Raw genomic sequence first — 21,750 nt, 5'->3', positions numbered from 1 at the left:
TTACTACATACTGATTAAAATTGTTAATGCACTATCGTCTCGCCCTAATTTACAGTCGTCAATGCATTCGTACTATGCGTCTCAAAATTTTTTTGTAATATTTTTATTATTATGACAGCTAATATAATGAGTAAAGTAATTTTCAGCCTAGCCTTCAGATATGTCGTTAAAGACGTAAAAAAGTTTGAATTGAAGAGTTATTTTCTGATTGAAATAACCAGGGCCATTCATGCCATCACAATAGAAAATCCATGTCACAGCGGATATTAGTTTCAATAGTAGTCGTTATTTTATAGCAAGCAGTTTTTGTAGTAGGACGTATAATTGTGATGTGTGTGTATCAGAGATAAATTTTTTCTCAGATGCTTAAAGATTGCAAGGTCAGAATGAATCTTTTATATTTAATAAAGCTATAAATTTTTAGTTGAAGTGCATATTAAATATATGAAGGCAGATAAAGCGCGTCTTATAAAGTATACACTGAGAAAAAAAAATACTTTTATTAAGAAAATTTTCTTGATACAAGAATTCATGTTCTTGAAAATTTTCAAGAATATATATTCCTAGCTCAAGAAATTGTTAAATTAATTGAAATAATTTTTACTTAATTTAAATAAAGCTATTCTTTTGTTTATCTATTATCCAAAGATAAATATTGATGTTCTTCTCTTCAGAAATTAATAATTAATAACAATAGAATATTTGATCGTCAGCGAATTTCTTGAGCCAAGAAATCGTTAATTAAGCAAAAGTATTTTTGACGTGATAACGTCTTATAAATTGATGAACACCGACAGCGCTCACGAAAAAGTGTCGCGTTCCGCCTGAGCGTTCCTCCTGAGCGTTCCGCCTGAGCCTGTGCGTGCAAGCAAGAGCGCGCAACAAGCGATAGAGAGGCACGATCAAACAAACGATAGAAAGGCCCAAGCGTTGGCTTGTGACACATATATCTCTCTTTTCGCGTAACGTCAGAGCTAGCAGTCAGAATATTGTTCTATAACTAATTGTTCGTGATTATATTTAAACAAATTATATCAATTATATCAGATTATTATTGTTGATAATATTAATAATTGTTAATAAATAATATCAATTATAAATAAATAAATTAATAATAATTATAAACGATAAATTAATAAAATAATGAAAGATAATAAATTAATAAAATAATTAATATTAATTATATATAATAGTAATCATATCAATTATCAAATTATTATATCAATTTTTGATTAACAATGTATCAATGCCCTTTTTTTTGTTAAAAGAATTTTTAAATATTCAAAATTTATAAATTTTTAAATACAAAATAATGATAATTCAATGATAATAATTCAATTCAATTCATAAGAGTATGCAATTTTTCATCAATGTTTCTTTATGACGTTATCACGTAAACTATCGTCCGTAAACCGTCTTTACAGACAACCAATTTTTTTTTTCTCAGTGTAGAGCAGAAATCACGTTCCATCATATTTTACTGACCCGTACTATCAACATTCACGTACGGTTAAATAGAAGTATGGATTTTGGATATGGATTCATGGCGGTTGTTAGGTATTATAAGTTAACTTATATTTGAGAGTTAGTCAATACTGTTTTTAATGGTATTTCATTGTTGATTATGTTCCAAAAAGATAAAAACACATCTACGCCCAATTATCCCTTTGATGAATTTCGATCTTCCTAAAGGTATGCAAGCCTCACCACGTAATTCGTTTCGAACCTATTTTACTAACTTCGTTAGTATAACGACCTTATCGTGATATTGAAATTTGTTAGATGAAAACCATCTTCTCCTAGGTGTATTTACTCAGAAAAAAAATAAATTGAATCAAGATAATAATTTTGAGGAACTTTATCGTCCGCATTTGTGTAGAAAAATTCTTAAACTATGAAATTTTTCTTGGTTTAAGTGAATTTTGCTTCTTAAGGGTGTATTCTAGTCTAGAAGTATGAATTTCAGGTAATTTTTAAAAGTACCGTAAAAAAAAGGCAATCAATATTTTTACCACCCATTTTTTTATAAGTTACTTATTAATATTACAAGAGTACAGAAAAAAATAAAAAAAGTTGAAAATTCAAAAAATTAGCAACTGATGAAATGGGGGGGGGGGAGGGTCTCTAAAAATTGGCCCGTGACCATGCCCACGATTCCAACCCTCCTAGCAATCCGAAATAAAAAACTAAAAAAGATTATTAATCTAGAGTAATGTCGCTATGGCATGAACTAGGAAAAAGTTGCAAAATAGTATATTACACACCTAGGGAAGTAAAGTAAGAAATGTCTCAGATCACATGTAATTGTTGGCCGAGGCGAAGCCGAGGTCAACAAACATGTGATCTGAGGCTTTCTTATTTACTTCCCGAGGAGTGTATACTATTTTTTTGTCCGACGAAGGCGAAAAGCGGCAACTTAGTTTAGCGCAGCGGGACGAAAGTTGCCACTTTCCGCCCGGAGGGCAAAAAAAATTTTTTCACAAAATGGCGACTGCCTGAGAAAAAAAATTAGTACAACGGTTGACCCTGAAGGCCATCCCTGCAACTTCCCGCTAATTCCTTACCTGGACGCTTAAAATTGAACTTATGCCGTTTTTGAGCTCTTCGAACTCAAAAATACAGTTTATATGTTGTTTTAAGCTCTTCAAGCTCAAAGACATAACTTTTCTATGTTTTTGAGCTCTTCGAGCTCAAAAGTCTGATAGAAGTTTGATAAAACACTATTTTTTGAGTTTTCAAACTGCAATAACTTTTGAATCAATGAACCAATTTTCTTGCGGTTGGCGGCATTCGACGCAGTTTTTTAAGCCTTACAAAGAATCTTTAAGTTTGAATTGATCAAACAAGAAATTTTGGAGTAATTCCAAAAAAACACTTCTTTGGGTTTTCTTTCCTGCACGATATCTCTCGAACGAATCAAACGATTTTGACCGGATTAGCGGCAATCGACGTAGTTTTTCAAGGTTAAGAACTGATTAGTTTTTGAAGTTGATCGATAGAGCCGTTTGAAAGTTATTTCAAAAAATCCACTTTTGAAAATATTTTTTTTACAGTTTTTTTTAGATTTTTCGAAATCCATCGGTTCGAATCGGTCTAAATTGTATTAAAAATCTTAGTTTGGCCAAACCCTTTCGAATGGCACCAACCGCGATTAAATCGGTCTAACCGTTCAAAAGTTATAGGAAGTTCACACACACACACACACACACACACACACACACACACACACACACACACACACACACACACACACACCTGCGGCAGAGGAGAAGCTGCTACCAGGCGCGTCTCCCCGTAGTGGGTGGGAGAACGCTCGCTGTCCGTGGATGACACTATGTCTCTTAGTTGATGAGGTACAGAGGGTAGGAGCCAAATAAAATACGCTTCCGTGGACAAAACTCCCCCTTTAATGGGTTGGTCACACTAACTGAGCTAGCAAGGCGATCGTTCCTTGCTGTAACTCACTGGGAGTGTCCGGAACCCGTGTCGATTATTTCCGACGATGCGGGCTACGGCTGATTGAGCTTGCTCTGCCGAGGTGTAAGTTGCAGTAGCGGATCAGGAGCCAGCCACTTCGGGCCTTAATCAGGAAGTACACAGTGAGTGTTAGAAATCGGAATCTTCACCGCCCCGAGCGAGTCTAGTCCGTCCGTGTATTCCGGGACTGGCTAAGTGTCGGCTAGGCCTCAGGGAACTGGGGTAGGAGTACTATCTCCGAGGGTACACCTGTTCCTAGTTATGACAGTCCGCTCCACTCCGTACGATGCGCTGGTAAATCAAAAAGTATGAGTAATTTACAGGAAACAAACAAGAGTGGAAACGGGCTTCATGTCCAACAAGCAGCGATTGAAGCAAGCGCTGAAATGAAGAGAACGCAAGCGCTGGAGCGCCTTGAAAAGCTGACCATTGAGCTGCAAGAGTTTGTCCAAACTAAGGTCAATATCCACAAGGAGATAAAGACGAAGACAACCGGTGTAGTCAATGCTCTTGGAAGATTCAAGATACTGGACGAGGAATAGCAGTCATCACGACGACGCATTTAAATTGAAGTTGAGACGGAAGAAGCAATGGACACTGGAGCCGACGGTGACGGTGAATCTGCTGCTGAGGACAAGGGTGAAACTCACACAAGGCCTGGAAAGAAAAAGGACCGAAATTCGCCAGAGCCAACCGACAAAGTCACAAAGAAGAAGGACTTGAAAAAAAACCCTCCCCAACGACTGGCAGGGCAGGGCGACGAACCTAAGAAGGCGACTGATTGGGAAAAAGTACAGTCTAAGAAGGAGAAGAGGAAGCTAGCTAGAGAGCAACTCTCAAAGCAGCCGCCGAAGGAGCCCAGGTCAGAGCCTAAGCGGAAAAAACCACGCAAATGGATCAGACCCGACGCACTGATCATCCGCCCGGTCGAGAAAACAAAGTATGCTGAGATTCTGCGTCGCATAAAGCAGGAAATCCCAGATGAGCAGATTCGTTCAACGGTAGACAAGATCAACAAGACCAGAAATGGCGGCTTGTTGATTACGATTTCGAGGAAGAGCATTGACAAAGGCCAAGCCCTCCAAAAGACGATCGCAGACATCCTTAAGGAGGAAGCCAAAGTGATCTGCAAAGGACCACAGGAGACCATCGAGATCCGAGATGTCGATGACGACACGACGAAAGAGCATATTCAGACCGCTCTAAAGAGGGAAGCTGGAGAAAGTTGTGATATCCCACTAGAGGCAATCAAAATCCGTAAAGCTTTTAGGAGTACGCAGACAGCCACAGTGTTACTACCAGCAGCTGCAGCACAAAAGTTACTGGAGGGAAACTGCAAAATAAGGATCGGCTGGGTCAATTGCCGAATGAGAGCAACGAAGAGACACATACAATGCTTCAAATGCTGGCACTTTGGGCACTTCGGATCTCAGTGCAAAAGCGAAGTCGACCGGTCTAAGCACTGCATAAGGTGCGGAAAAGAAGGACACAAAATTGCGGATTGTAAAAATCCAGCTAAATGTGCACTGTGTGTTGAACAGCACGGCGTAGAAAAGGCGGCTCACCATGCAGGCACGAACAGATGCCCCGTCTTCCAAGAAGCGCTCCAGAAGATAACGAAGCCAAGAACATAAAGATATTGCAGGTCAACCTCAATCATTGTGAGGCTGCGCATGACCTACTCATGCAAACTGTGCGCGAATTAGAGGCAGACGTAACACTTATAAGTGAGCCTTATAGACACCTGAGTAACCAACCCTGGGAATCCGACAGCACTAACAAAGCCGTCATCTGGTCCTGCGGTAAATGTCCTTTTCAGAGAACAGTCAACAATAAAGAAACCGGTTTCGTAGCAGCATGGGTAGATGGCCTCCGCTTCTACAGTTGCTATGCACCACCTAGTCTCTCTAATGAACAGTTTGAAGACTTCCTTGATCGGCTTACTGAGGACGCAAGAAAACACTTTCCCATGGGAATAGCTGGTGACTTCAATTCCTGGGCAGCAGACTGGGGCAGCAAGTTCACTAATACACGTGGAAAAGCACTTCTCGAGGCAATGGCCACATTGGACGTGATCCTTCTTAACGCCGGTGACACGCCAACGTAAACTAAGAGAGAGGCAAACTCAATTGTCGACCTTACATTTGTCAGCAGTTGCTTAGCTCGAAGAGGTTTTTCTTGGAAAGTATTGAACATCTACACAGCCAGTGACCATAGTGCGATACTATGGGAAATATCAACTGGCCAGAATCTAACAAGAGTCAACAGGAACGCCAGCGCGGTTGGGTGGAAAGTTAAATCTCTCGACCTCACTGCTTTAGTAGTAGCCCTAGAGTGCGATCCGATCATCGTAGAAACTGCTGAAGAGAAGACCAAGGACCTAATGAGAAGAGTCACCCAGGCTTGCAACGCCAGTATGTCTCGGAAACGTGGCATGAATTCAAGACCTTCGGTGCACTGGTGGAACGATCACATTAGCATTCTACGTTCAGAGTGTCTTAAAAAAAGAAGAAAGTCTCAGCGTGGCTACAGACGACTTAACTCCGCAGAGCTGTTGGCAGAGTATAAAAAGGCCCGTCGAGAAAGTTTAAAAAAATTATTATGCATTAACCCACACTGTCCATCTTACGGCAAGCATTCTTACAAATATAAATAATGCTGTGAAGCGGGAAAGAATAGGAGTTACGGTAATTATTACGTGAAGCGTTCCACATTCACGTAACAGGATATTTGTAGGAAAGGATTGAGAAAAGAATGTGGAGAGGATCATCTCAATGTGAGTTTATAGAATATGCGAGAAAAAATTATTAGATAGCTCGGACTGGGATTCGAACCCAGAACCTTACGAAGACATGTCGGCTACTCTACCATTTGAGCTATCCGGTCTATACTAAATTTCCTTTCGCTTATTCTATATACATTAAGCCACACCGTCCATCTTACGGCAAGCATTTTTACAAATATAAATAATGGAGAGAGCCATTAAAGAAAGCAAAAGACGCTGCTGGAAGGAACTGGTCGCAGAAGTAGAGAAAGATCCATGGGGCAGACCGTATAAGGTGGTTATGACCCACCTGGAATGCCAGCCAATGCCATCACCTACGTGTCCACAGCTCCTAGAGAAGATTGTTACTACGTTGTTTCCCCAACAGCTGGTATTCACCTACAAGTTGGAGCAGCTCAATTCTGAAGACATCCCAACTATCACGTTGGACGAGTTGATAGAGGCAGGCAATCGAGTAGGGAATAATAAGGCGCCGGGATTGGACGGAATCCTTAATATTGCCCTGAAATCAATCCTTAGGGCAGCATCGGCATTATTCCTGGACGTTTACGATACATGCTTGAAGGAAGGGACTTTTCCCCAGAAGTGGAAACAGCAACGGCTAGTGCTACTTCCGAAGGGGAAAAAGCCGCCGGAAGAACCGTCATCCTATCGACCACTTTGCATGTTAGACACGGCCGGCAAGATATTCGAGCGCATAATTCATCAGAGAATAGAGGCTGTAGTCGATCCACTCCTGGCAGAGAACCAGTTTGGTTTCCGAAAAGGACGGTCAACTCTGGATGCGATCAAATTGGTTGTTGATACAGCCAAGGATGCGATCGCCGGAACGAGATGGAAGGGTGGAAAGAAGAAATACTGCTTGGTGGCTGCTTTGGACATCAAGAATGCCTTCAACTCCACTAACTGAGACTGCGTTATGCGGGCTCTAGAAGAAAAAAACGTACCAGGATACCTTCGCAGAATGGTAGCGAGCTACTTCACGAATAGGGTTCTGAAATATGACACGAAGAACGGTACGGAAGTGTACGAAATCTCCTGAGGAGTGTCACAGGGATCAGTTTTAGGTCCTCTGCTATGGAACATCATGTATGATGGCCTTCTGAGAATAGCATTGCCCACGGGAATCAAACTTGTAGCATATGCGGATGACGTAGCTGTCGTGATCGTCGCAAAGCACCTCGAAGAGATAGAAATGGCATTTGATATTACATTCAGACGAGTCAATTTGTGGATGGACATGATGAACTTGCAACTAGCCAAGCATAAAACCGAGGCAGTGCTCATCACTCGTAGAAAAACGGTAGAAACTATCAAGTTGAGAGTCGGAGAACAAGAAATAACATCACAACCATTTATCCGTTATCTGGGAGTGATGCTGGATGCCCGACTCAACTTCAAGCAGCAGGTGGAACACGTCAGTGCCAAAGCGTCAGTAGTGAGGGCTAGTCTCACACGGCTGATGCCTAACATCGGAGGCCCAATGCAGAGCAGGAGGCTACTATTGTCATCAGTAGTCACATCAGTGCTCACTTACGGAATATCCATTTGGGCTGATGCACTGAAAACCCAGAAATCATGGAGAAAAGCTGGACCAGTATATCGACTGAGTGCCCTACGAGTAGCTAGTGCCTTCCGCACTATATCAGAAGAACCAGTGTGCGTCATTGCCGAAACCCTACCTCTTAGAGTTCTAGCAGAGGAAAGACGAGCCCTTTACCAACGAAAAAGGTCAACTGCACTGAGCCCTGAAGAACTTAGAATTGAAGAACGGCAGAACAGCATAGGCCGATGGTAACTACAATGGGGTGCTGCAGAGAAGGGTAGGTGGTCGCACCGCCTCATACCTCGGATCGACATTTGGCTTAACCGGAATCATGGCGAGGTCAATTACTATCTTACGCAGATGTTGTCGGGACACGGGTGTTTTCGAGAGTATCTACACCGCTTTAAGCACGATGACTCTTCGGAGTGCCCGTCCTGCCCAGGAGTTGCTGAAGATGCGGAGCACGTCTTCTTTGTATGTCCTCGTTTCGATCCACAGAGTTGGAGAGGATCCTGAACCATAGAATGCAACCAGATTCACTAGTGGAAGCAATGTTGTCATCAAAAGCTGCCTGGAACGCTACCAACACGTTTGCAACAGAAGTCCTCAAAGACTTGCGTTCCACCGAAAGAAGAAGAGCAAATATCAGAAGATAGAAGAAAGGTAGTTAACGCCTTAGCCACTAGAAGGAAGAGCAGTAGCTAGTTCCTCCCCTCACGAAGTAATGCCTGACGGCGGTTCCCATGAGGGATTAGAGGAAAGAAGAAACGGGGTTTAGGGTTTAGTGAGTAGGGGCGTTAGCGTCGAGTTTTAGTATGACGCTGCGTCGAGTCTTCGCATATCCAGGCGAAACAGCTATGCCTGGAATCCGCAAGAAGGATTCCCCCCTCTGAAAAAAAAAAAAAAAAAAAAAACACACACACACACGCGCGCGCATAAACACACGCGCACACACACGCGCACACACACGTGCACACACACGCGCACACACACGTGCACACACACGCGCACACACACGCGCACACACACGCGCACACACACGCGCACACACACGCGCACACACACGCGCACACACGCGCACACACATAGTGACACCCTCGCGGGGATAGTCAGGGAAGCTTCCTGTGACCTTTAAACGTCGAGATCTGATGAAAACTCAATTTTTGCAAAACGGGGTAGACCAATAACTTCCCGATTTTTGAAAATCTTCGATTTTCTTAACGGGAAGTTAAAAATATTTTTTTTGTAACTCTTGCTTCCAAAGTTCAACATTCAAGCCTTGCTCAGCATACGCAAAGTTGCGTATTCTCGTGATGGTTGCATACACTATAGTAGAGTGCGGGAAAGTAGGTGGAGTCAAACTTTCCAACTGCTTGACCGTGCGGGAATGAAAATTAACTACAATAAATGTATAAGATTCATAGAATGTACATATGTCCGCCACTACCACTACAAATCAAACTATCAAGCATACTAAGATTAATTCTAGCGCCTGCGCATACCAAATAACCACACATGAATAGCAGCTTGTCGATCATATGTTCAACTCTGTGCAACTACTAACTATAACTGCGTGTATTATTTATATTATTTATAATTTTTTGATAACTGATATAGTTCAGCTAATTACAATATTTCTTTGTAAATAATAATTTCTCTCTGTTGAACTTTGAAAGCAGTCGTTACAAAAAATATTGTTCGATACATATGTCCCAACTGAGGCATTCACAGGGCTTAATTGAGACACTCGCCAAAAGAAACGATACGTTTACAATGAGACTGAGTACGCTTACCCCCGTAATTTGCGTACTCGGCTCCATTGTAAATGCGCCGTTTCTTAGACTCGTGTCTCAATTTTTAAGCCCTGGGAATGCCTCACTTCGCACATATGTATCGAAAATATCTATTTTACTACTGTTTTTTACATTTTTAAATTTTTTTAAAATAGTAAAAATTGAAATTTGGGGATGACCGTAGTTCATGCCATAGCGACATTACTCTAGATTAATAATCTTTTTTATTTTTTCATTTCGGATTCCTAGGAGGGTTGGAATCGTGGGCATGGTCACGGGCCAATTTTTTTGAGACCTCCCACTTCATCAGCTGCTAATTTTTTGAATTTTCAACTTTTTTTATTTTTTCATATTTTTCTGTATTCTTGAAATGTTGATAAATAACATAAAAAAAATGGATAGTACAAATATTGATTGCCTTTTTTTACGGCACTTCAAAAAATTACCTGAAATTCATGCTTCTAGACTAGAATACCCCCTTAATGATTTAAGAATTTTTTCTCTTGATTGAAGACAATGAAACTCTTAAATTATTTTCTTGGTTCAATAATTTTTCTCTTGATGCAAGTTAATTTTTTTTCAGTGTACCGTTTAAAATATTCTACCAAGCTATTCGATTTAATTTTGTAAAGTTATAAACGACTTGAGCAGAATTATTACATGCAGAATGATTACATCATAATAAACAAACAACATGGTTTCACAAGAGGTAGATCCACCACCACCAATTTATTTCTATATGTGAGCCAACTACTAAACGCCATGGACTCGGGTTACTGCGTCCATAGCATTTATACTGATTTCAGTAAGGCATTCGATCGCGTTGACCATGAAATACTTATTACTTATTAGTAAACTAAATGACTACGGAGTAAGTGGTAATGCCCTTTCCTGGATTCGCTCGTATCTCACAGGAAGACACCTCCAGGTCAGAGTTGAAGATCATTTGTCGGATGATTACGAAGTGCTGTCAGGGGTACCGCAAGGATCCCATCTTGGTCCAGTGCTGTTCAATATTTTTGTCAACGACATTGGTAACCATTTCTTGTCTGAATACCTACTTTACGCTGATGATCTGAAAATATTCAGGCCGATCAAGACAGAATCAGATGTCCGCATCCTACAAGAAGATGTAAATCGTATCTCTGACTGGTGCCATAGAAACAAGCTAGACCTCAACACAAACAAATGCGCAGCTGTTTCCTTTTCCCGACTACATACCTCTATTTCTACCAACTACGTTCTGCGAGGAGTTAAGATAATCGAGGTGGAAGAGGTAAAAGACCTAGGCATCGTTATAGACTACAAACTCACGTTTTCGAAGTACATAGACAAGATGACCTCCAAGGCTTTCAAGGTTCTGGGATTCATCCTTAGGTGTGGAAGAGGTTTTAATAATCCTAGCACGCTGATCAGTCTTTTCCAATCGCTGGTCCTTCCTATATTGGATTATGGTTCTGTAATCTGGAGTTCCTTCACCAATGCCTCGATAATCAGAGTCGAAAAAGTCCAACGTAAGTTTTGCAAAACTCTAGCATACAGATTATCGTCTCCCAGTCACATCGTCTCCACTGACGAAGCATATAAGTACTACAAAATCTTTCAACTTTATGCCCGTCGACAGGTCGCTGACCTTGCTTTCTTCTACAAAGTGGTGAATGGAATTATAGATGCTCCTGACATAATAAGCTTATTCGAATTTGCTCCAGTGGGTCTAACCCTAAGACACAACAGATTACTAAAAACATCCAAATTTAAAAAGAACTATGTGATACACGGTCCACTGAATAGACTAGCCACTCTAGTAAATTCCCATCAAGGTGAAATTGAGTTCTACGGAGGTTCCTACGGCGCTTTCATCAACAACACTAGAAGACATCTACTGATCATAGCAGAACACTAATAATACAAAAAATACAATTAATCCTTTTTCAAATTCTACCTTCTCCGCATCTAGCACTTGCAAGTTTACTTTTGATTTTCAAAATTGTTATTTTATCTGTCCCCCTCACCATCATGTAACAAAATATTATTTGATTCTATATATTTTGTGATGCCTTTTCCGGCACTGGCGTCGACAGGACCGGATCAGGTCAACAAAAATTAATTGGCCTACCTGGTTCGTAGATTTGGTTGGGCGCCAGGAACTCAATGTTCCACGGGTCGATATCGCTGTTGATCTTCGTTGGGCGGCGGGTCGGTGTTGAAGAGATTCAAAAATCGAATAACGGCAATCGACGGACAAAGAAATCGAAATTGGACGATGGGATCGGTTAATCAGAGCAACAACAATTAAAAAAAATAATTGAGGCGTGCACTTCTAATCCAGCAACGGTTTATTCAACAACAAATATAATCTGTCGGCAATGTCACATTGATAACAAAAATTATTTTAACGCAAAAATAATTCTAACGCAAAACTAGTGCTAACGCAATGATTCAACATTTCAAAATAAAACAAATTACAAAAAAAAAGTATTCGAGTAACCAAAAAAAATTACAAAGTCTTTTCTTTAAAAAAAATATTAATTAATTCAACTCGCCAAATTTATTCAAAAATTTTCAAAACAAATAATTAATTCAACTCGCCAAATTTATTCAAAAATTAAAAAGGAAATAATTATTTCAATCGCAAAATTTTATCAAAAATTTCAATCGCCAAATTTAATAACAAAATCTCAATCGCAAAACTTTATCAAAAATCGCAACCGCAAAATTTATTTAAGAAGTTTTCTTTTTTTTTTTTAAAAAAAAATAATAATTTCAATCGCAAAATTCAACCAATAATTTCAATCGCAAAATTTTTAATACACAAATTTCTAGAGAATATAATAAATTCAATCGCAAAAACCTAATAAAGATCTCAAAATTATCCAAAAATAATTCAAATCGCCAAATTGTTCAACAATGACAAGAAAAAAAAATCAAATTATGCGAAGTATTCAAATTAGTCAACTTATTTTCCAAAGCAATTTACTAAGCCGCTTTGTCGGGTATTTGAAGCTCGAGGTAGGTAAACAGTACTTATAATCCCGACCAAAAATTCCACACACACAAACCCGCGACTCAACGGTACCGAGCCGCAGAGTGTCGTCACTCAGCTTCAAAAATACCGCACGGAATTAATCTAATTCCGTGCAACTCGAATTACAAACAAATTATTTTAACACGACGAAATTCGCGGTGATGACACCCTGGGGCTAATAAAGACAGCGACCAGACTTACCCTGCAGCTACCGTAGACGTCTCGAGCGATGCTGGCTAAGTAGGCGAAGTTGGCGGCAAAACTGACGGAAGAGCGTCGATGTCTCGGCGATGGCGTGTCCGGGGTCGTAGTGTCCAAAACAACTCGGCGAAATATTGCACAATAATGTACACAATTGTACTCACGTCAGCGACAAATTTAAAAAAAAAAATAAACAGCAAAAAATAATCAAAAGAGAACTGCACGATGCCACAGTCACGGCATCCAGATCAGAATTGCATAAAAATGGCTGCTTCCTCGGCAACATGTGTTCTTTTCTTCTGCGCAACCAAAAATCTGCGCGGCACAAACAGCTCACGGCATTTTCCAGCCGGCCGTAGTCAGTCGTGGTTGCGTTCGTTCCTCTGGGCGATCGATAATTGGTCGATACTTCGATTAGTGATCAGCCTCGTGTTCAGATGGCGCTTCGCATACTTGTTGTTGATCGCTCTCCGTCGTCATTGGTCCATTCAAATTTTCTCGTCGTTCCATCCTCGCGGCTAGATGTCGCGTTGATCGTCGATGGCTCGTAGAAATAAAGATCTCAAAATTATCCAAAAATAATTCAAATCGCCAAATTGTTCAACAATGACAAGAAAAAAAAATCAAATTATGCGAAGTATTCAAATTAGTCAACTTATTTTCCAAAGCAATTTACTAAGCCGCTTTGTCGGGTATTTGAAGCTCGAGGTAGGTAAACAGTACTTATAATCCCGACCAAAAATTCCACACACACAAACCCGCGACCCCGCGGGTCGTCTGATCGCTATAGTCTAGTCTCACTCACTCATGCATTCAACAATAGTTCACACTCATTCCGGTATTCTTTTTATTTAAATTTTTAATTTAAATTCGGCGCGTTTTCTTTTACTAATTTTACCTCGAGCTTGTCATTCTGATCGGGAGGCTGCTTGGGGCGACACAGGCGCATCGAATCTCTGCTTTTCCTCAGCTTAGCCAACCTAATAATTTTAAAACTCGTAATTTCAAATTTTAGAAAATTTTTCCCATGTCACAATCTAATGAATTTAATTTTATATCTTTAATGTATATTGCCGCTTGGCGTAAAATGAATAAATAAATGAATAAATAAATAAATAAATAAATAAATTATTCTCTTCCTATTGATAGTTGTCTTTATAGATTTCAAGCAAGTTCTACTATTTTGTTTATAGTCAAAAAAATAACGTGCAAAAGAGTAATATGCTTCGTTTTATAAGAAATTTTTTACGATTTTATAAAAATATTGTTAAAAAATCTGAAAAACGGTTGACCAGGTTATCTCCATTATATACAAGTTAAAAACGATCGAGAAATAATGTATCCCCATGTTTTGGGCTCGTCGACCTCAAAAACACAATTTTTATACTTTTACGAGCTCTTCGAATTCAAAAATCTAATGGTTGTTGAATACATATACGTTTTTTACAATTTTTAATTGCGATATCTTCCAATCGAATCAATCGTTTTTGTTGGGACTTGCAACACTCGACGTAGTTTTTCAAGCACGAAAAAACTATTTATTACCTACTAAACGATTCGACGTCAAATTTTGGTTATTTTATAGAAACACTTTTTCAGAATTTTTCAAAATCGGCTTGTAGCAATCAATGTTGTTTTTTGAGGTTAGGAGCTGATTAGATTTTGGAATTAATCGCTATTAATTGTTACGTCGGTTTAAAAGTTATTAAAAATAACTTTCTAATCAGGGAGATCCAGGTTCGATTCCTGGCTTGGTAACCTACCCCATTTATTTTTTCAAAGTTTATCTTTGCTCTCATGTAGTTTCTTTCATTTTCTTTCATTTGTTTAACATCTTTACAACTCGAACAGATACCACAAAATTTCCAGCTTTACTAGTATTCAAGTTCGATGGACCCCATAGAACTAATGCAAAGAGAGAATGTCTCTCGACCAATAGTGCAGATGGAATGTCCATCGCTTGGCTTGAATAAGGTTCACTAGTCACTTGACCAGTAGGCATGAAAAATTTTAATTTACATATACATAATGGGTCAATGAAAAAAAATAATTGTTAATTAAAAATAACATTTTTTTGAAAATTTTATTTTTGAGATTTCTCAAAATCTACCGAGCCAAAGTGATTCAAATTCACATGAAATTTAACGGCAAAAGAACTCTATCAATTACCGTGAACCGCGTTTAAATCGGTCAAGCAGTTCAAAAGTTGTAAAGAGTTTATATACTTACACACATACATACATACATACACACATGCATACTCGCGAGGGAAGTTCAGCCGGGAATGGTCGGAACGGATTCCTAGGACTTGAAGACGTGGAGATTTGATAAAAACTCACATTCTCAAAATCGGATCGAAATCAATAACTTCTTACTTTCTTAAATTATCAATTTCTACAGCGAGAAGTTAAATAACTCCTTTATGAATTAACATTTCATTTGTTACTTCGAAAAACTTGAAGCACCGGTTAAAAGACTACTTTTAAGTCTGAAAAATTTGAAAATGTAAAAATGAACTCAGATTCACTCCGAGAGAACGTTATAAAGTTAACCATTTTTAGGTTTTTGGAAGTAGTTTTCAAAAATAACCAGTATCTCAGGTGAGATCGTCGCACGATTTTTATTTTATGTAAATATTCTATTTTTCCATGGAAATCTATCAACCCGAGAAAAAATGTTTCTATATAATCATATATAATTGTATATAATCATATATGACTATATATGATTATATATGGAATCACATATTATTATATAGAATTATATATAATCATATATAATCATACATGATTATATATGGAATTGTATATGAGGTCATATATAATTATATATGACTATATATGGAGCAATATACAGCCAAGCAAAATTATATATAGTTCCATATATAATTATATATAGTTATACATAATCATACATGATTATATATGGAATTGTATATGAGGTCATATATAATCATATATAATTATAAATGACTATATATGGAGCAATATACAGCCATCCAAGATTATATTTAATCCCATATATAATTATATATAAGTATATATAATTATATATGCTTATATATAATTAACATATATAAAAATTTTTTCTTTGAAAAAAAAATTTTTTTTGGTAATCACGAAAAGTGTAAAATGATGTTTATAATTACGTTTAAATAATTCTGAAATACAAAATTTGTTACATTTCCTATGAGATGTTTTGGTCTGCTCTGCTACTACCTAATAATAAAATCATTATTTATTTTATTATTTAAATAAGTGTTATATTATAATGAGATTCGGTCAAATAAATAAATTATGAATTATGACTATCCAAATATATTATAAAATCAATTTTTATATTATATTTATGATAAACTCATATGATACATTATGTAGATCATAGAATCATTGTCGTCTAAGACAGCAGCACAGCAGACAGAAACTTCAAGACGCACGGAGATCACTAAAGTTAAGCAGCATTGAGCAGGGTTAATAGTTTGATGGGTGACCGCTGGTGTTATAGCCGTAAAATTATAGCTAGATATTTTTTTTTGCATTATAATTGGTTACAGAGAATTGCGTAGGACCATATTAAATACTATATCCATAAAATTAACCCAATAATTAATTAGATGTAATAAATATATCATTAAATATTGTTATATATAATTATATATGATTAGATATGATTATATTTGGCCATTTTTCATATATAATCATATATAACCAATTTATATATAAATATTTTTATCTCGGGAAGTTAGTTATAGTTACGCAAAATAAATTAAATGATTAAATAATTCCCCTCACGAGTTTAAGTAAATAGTAGGTCATTTTTTTAGTAACTTTGGTGACTGAGGCGACCTACTGACCAGGGTGAACCCGCGCTTCTCTAGACATGTATAATTTTAGTTCAATGCACATAGTTTGAATGTAGTCTCATTGAAAGTTATAAAATCCTCAGTAGATTCAAGTTATCATTCAAATCTATTTGAGTTCATCGCAAAATTAGTACGTAACCGCCAACCATTTACAACTATTAAATATTCTTATATTTGTATTTATAATATTAAAATTAGCTCAATTTAGATAATTACTTTTTTATCTATGACTAGATAAATCATTTATTAAATTCGTTATAGTCAATCTATTAATCAATTTTTTTGTAAGATAAACACAATAAAACTAAATCAATTAGATTTTTTTTGCCATTTTATGCACTCTTCTGCTATATTATGAAAATAAAGTTTATTAGCAATACTGAACTTGAAAAAAGAAAATAATTAATTTAAACTTTATTATAAATAAATCCTTAGTAAATTTTTTATTTAATAAACGGCAAATTTTTGAAAGTTCTAACAACTATATTATGGGTTAATAAAAAAATTTTATGTTTTTATAATTTCCATCTCAATCGTAATAAAAATTCTATTATCACTAACACTGTAGAACAGTATCAGTTTATAGAAAATTGCAAGTTTCTGATATTTCTGATTATAGTGTCTCCGGTATCTATATAATACTTAGATTTTTGTACTTCTTTCTCTGAAATACTTTCCCTCACTATTACAATACCTTTTTAATCTATAAGTACAACTAAACTGTTCAAGCTTACCGGAAACTTTATCGGTAGCCACGTACGTTGAAACATATATGCAGTTAATTAATGATTTTCGCGAGCGAACGACCAACTATGCTATTTCGCATTGTTATTATACTGTCTCTTTACATCTCATTGCATCGATCAATGCTTTCATTACCTGTCGACACAATAGATTACTCACACCATGATGCTCTATTTTCAAATCGGGAGCTACTGTCGACAAGTCTGACAAGAGAAATATATCTCTAGGTGGTTCATATTAAACAGTTAAGTTTGAATATTATTCGCAAATGAAACATCAAACGATACTGTAATTTTTATTTAAATTTCATTGATTATCAAATTTTATTATTTTTTCATATTAAAACGTGTTGTATTTAAGCATAAAAAATTCTTTTTTCTTTTTTACAACATGAAAATTATATTTACATAAATCTATGAAATAATTGAGCGCGCATACAAACTCACAAACTTTCTCTGCTTCCAATAACAATAAAAACATTTTTCAGAGTATATTTTTTGAAAAATTAACTTCTTATTTTTCACTAAACCCAAAATTTTATTACATAAATTATCTTGATATTTTTTATGGGCATAGACGCTCACAAAAAATGGGTGTTTTGTAAATTTGATCTAAAAGATATATGTCTTTAATCGAGAGAAATATCGAACAATAATAGTATTGAAGTGCCTGAGAACAAAGTTTTTGATAATTTTTTGAAACGGGAACTTTAATTACTTAAACTATAAAGTTTCAAAGAACGTATGTATAACCATTTTCATAAAATGAATATAAGCCTTATTAGTTTATTACACACGGAAAAAATGAAACCCGACTGGTTCGTTTTCGGCACCAGACTCAGTCGTGTGCAAGAAAAAATGGAAGAAAAATTAGTTTACACCAGACTGAGTCGTGTGCGCACCCGAATGAGTCTAGTGCAGCACAGGACTCAGTCATGTGCTGACTAGACTCATTCGGGTGCACACACGACTCACTCTGGTGTAAACTAATTTTTTTCTCCTCCGGGCGTAAAGCGGCAACTTTAGCCCCGCTGCGCTAAACGAAGTTGCCGCTTTCCGCCTTCGTCGGGGAAAAAAAAGAATACACTCCTCGGGAAGTAAATAAGAAAGCCTCAGATTACATGTTTGTTGACCTCGGCTTCGCCTCGACCAACAATTGCATGTGATCTGAGACCTTTCTTACTTTTCTTCCCTAGGGGTGTAATATACTATTTCCTCCATTTTTTCTTGCACACGACTGAGTCTGGTGCCGAAAACGAACCAGTCGGGTTTCATTTTTTCCGTGCACTATATTATCCAACTCTTATTTTTAATCATAAATTATAACGGTAAAATAGACTTGAAATTTATATATTTTCTTTTTTAACTTTTCTTTGCGAAAAATTTGTCAGATTCCCGAATAAATCATTTTCAATTGAATTTTTGAAAATCAAACTCTTTCTAAATGTTAACATTTTTGTACTCTTGAAAGTTTTTTGGAGATATTGCCTCTACTTCTATGGGTAAATGTCTTATTACTCTAAACGAATTATTGATTGGACATTCAACTTTCCATTACAGTTCAAAAATCGTATTAAATACTGTAAATCTTGAAGAAATGATGAAAAACAGCTATTTTTTTATCGACAAAACTTATTAATTTCAAAAAATTGATGAAGACCTTACAAATGTTTAAAAGCTCATATTTTCATGGTCGAAGAGCTTAAAATATAATAAATTATATTTCCAAATGGTTCAAGAAATTTTTTAAAATTTCTGCAGATAAATTGATTTCGACGAAATTAATTTGATTTTTTTATTGTGTTATTCTAGGCTAAATTGGAAACGAAAGCTTTGAAAGCTAAGAGACCTGGATTTACGGATGATCGTTATAATGAGACTAGTTATTACATCGAAAATGGTAAGTTTACATTTGTTTTTTATATTTTTAATTGTTATGCTGATTAATTGTATATTTAATCATTTTCTCTTTCAAACTAAATTCATTACAAAATTATTAGAAACCAATTTGATCTTTATACATACTATTGGGCTTAGTAAAGCATAGGTATAGTGATTAATATAAAATAAAGATTTAATTTATCTAAATTTTTCATGTAATTAAATCAATATTTTTATGCACTAATCCTTTATTAAGAAGTTGATGTGACGTTTTCATTGTTGTCGCTTTTCATTGTTATGGTAACCACTTTGGCAACGGTTACCATGACAACGGTTAAATGTTAAGTTAATGAATAAAATTTGTAAAAATATTGATTAATTAATTTGTCGATAATAAACATTTTGACAGAAGTGCGCAAAGCGAGCTCGACTTTCTATTAAAAGAAAAAAATAACATTATATTATTTAATTTAGCTTTTATAAGTTTTTACATACTTTTAACACGTCTTTCTATTTAATGAATAACGTTTGTAGATGAGTAGAAAAGTAATATCTATCGGACTAGCCAGCCGACTTCATATAGACTTATAGATTATAGTAGCACTAATTTGATAAAAAAAATATATTTTGAAAATTATAAGATTATAAATTGAAAATAATAAACGAATATTTTCCGAAAACTTCAGTTTTGAAATTTTTATAAACTTACTCGATTAATTGAAGTCAAGTTATTCAGAAAATTTGAATGGATTAAATTTTTTTTCTAATTTCACAAGTCATATCAACATACAGAAAAGGAATATTTCAGTTGAATTTTAAGTATAGATTTCATAATTCAAATTTATAAAATGTCTAGCGAAGCAGGCGGAAATGAGCTAGTATTTTATAAATTGTAGGGTGTTAATAAAACTTGATTTTAAATCTCAACATTTTTTCAGGATTGCGGAAAGTATATCCATATTACTTCACGTTTACCACATTTACAAAAGGCCGTTGGGTTGGTGAAAAAATTTTGGAAGTATTTGCACGTGAGTTTCGAGCTCATCCAGCAGAAGAATACGAGAGATGTATCCGTGCTGGAACTCTAACAGTCAATTATCAAAGAGTAGATGTTGACTACAAATTGCGACACAATGATTTACTTGCTAACGTAGTTCACAGGTAAAAAAATATTCATTCATTGACATAATTATGTATTATATACAAAAATATTCAAAAATTTATAAATTTTTACCCAACCAGTATTTTTTTTTATTTAGTCTTGAAATTATATTGTATACATTGAAGACAAATTCTATTACAATTTGAAATATCCAAGTGATATTTATTAAGACGTATCAATCAATATGTGTGTTACCAATCTTGAAAAATAATCAGGAAAAATCGTTAATTTTACTTAGATGCACCAAGACCAAATTTGTTAATAGTTCATTTAAATTTAGTCTGAGTCGATCTAAAATTTAGTCTATATAGATCTACATGCAAATCTGATAAGAAATATATTTATATAAATTTAATTAGATCAACATGTAAATATTTAGGTCTGAAAAGAAGTTAAGATCTTGCTCTATAAGAGTGAGACGTTCAAATAAGAATACCCTTAACTTTTGCCCCAGAAAATTACGTTATAACAAAATGTAATTAAAAGACAACGGAAATATAAGGTTTAACAAAGTCTAACTCAATTACTCTAATTAAAAAACTCTAATTCAATCCTAAAATAGGATATCGATGAAGAACATTGTTAGAAATAACTAAAACCGAACTTCATTAAAATAAAATATATTTGATCCATCAAAAAGCAAAAAAAGGTAACTGCACAAAATTTTCTAAGATAATTCGTTCATGAACGAAATTTAAACCTATAAGTTTAAAACTTTCACGTAGATGTATTTCTTCTTTCTTGCTAAATCAAGAAAAAAACACGTCGTCTTAGGATAATATTGACATAGCCCTCAGATCTAATGATCTATTTCGTGAAAATACTGAACTACAGTTACCACAAGGCCGTATTTAGTTGAGTTTTACTCATCAAAATTTTAAGCTATGACTTATCCGTCCATGCCGAATAATCTGGATTGGTAGTGCAAATACTCAGGATACGGTGAAACATGATTTCTTCTTTATACTCCATAGAAGACTACCTCTGTACACCTTGACATTATGCTTTTTAGCAAAGATGGTCTGTCATTAATTTCTCACCTTGAATTACCATCAGAAAATGAACCTTCACATTCTTTACAAGTACAAAGAACATCGATATCATGATACTTTCAAATCATGCAACTTATGATTCCTCGCAATCACCGTTACCTACGAAAAAGACTACCTGTATCGCCAGTGGGACAGTCGATATTGCCTCAATAGTTATCAACATCACAACCAAGGCTACATTCTATACTAGTTGATCTTTCATCATTCTTGGGAAGAAATTGGT

General features: G+C 36.0%; 1 protein-coding gene and 1 long non-coding RNA gene across 5 annotated transcripts in view; one reads left to right on the top strand and one right to left on the bottom strand.

Annotated features, from left to right (window-relative positions):
* The window catches only part of LOC123263801 (RNA pseudouridylate synthase domain-containing protein 2-like), a 113,249-nt gene that overhangs the window by 66,207 nt on the left and 25,292 nt on the right, over positions 1–21,750 (top strand). For all 4 annotated transcript variants that reach the window (XM_044726775.1, XM_044726771.1, XM_044726774.1 and 1 more), the window contains 2 exons: positions 19,245–19,332; positions 20,252–20,474. In XM_044726775.1, the coding sequence (XP_044582710.1) occupies positions 19,245–19,332; positions 20,252–20,474 (311 nt within the window). The remainder of the gene's footprint in view (positions 1–19,244; positions 19,333–20,251; positions 20,475–21,750) is intronic.
* Positions 1,305–15,989, bottom strand: LOC123263810. The gene is made up of 3 exons (XR_006509234.1): positions 15,976–15,989; positions 10,327–10,336; positions 1,305–1,442 (listed from the first exon to the last, which is right to left on the bottom strand). It is a non-coding gene; the product is annotated as an uncharacterized LOC123263810 (long non-coding RNA).

This window comes from Cotesia glomerata, linkage group LG4 (genome assembly GCF_020080835.1).
Source record: "Cotesia glomerata isolate CgM1 linkage group LG4, MPM_Cglom_v2.3, whole genome shotgun sequence".
NCBI classification, from domain to species: domain Eukaryota; kingdom Metazoa; phylum Arthropoda; class Insecta; order Hymenoptera; family Braconidae; genus Cotesia; species Cotesia glomerata.
The sequence above is the reverse complement of the archived record's forward strand: the minus strand, read 5'-3'. Positions and strand labels throughout refer to the sequence as shown.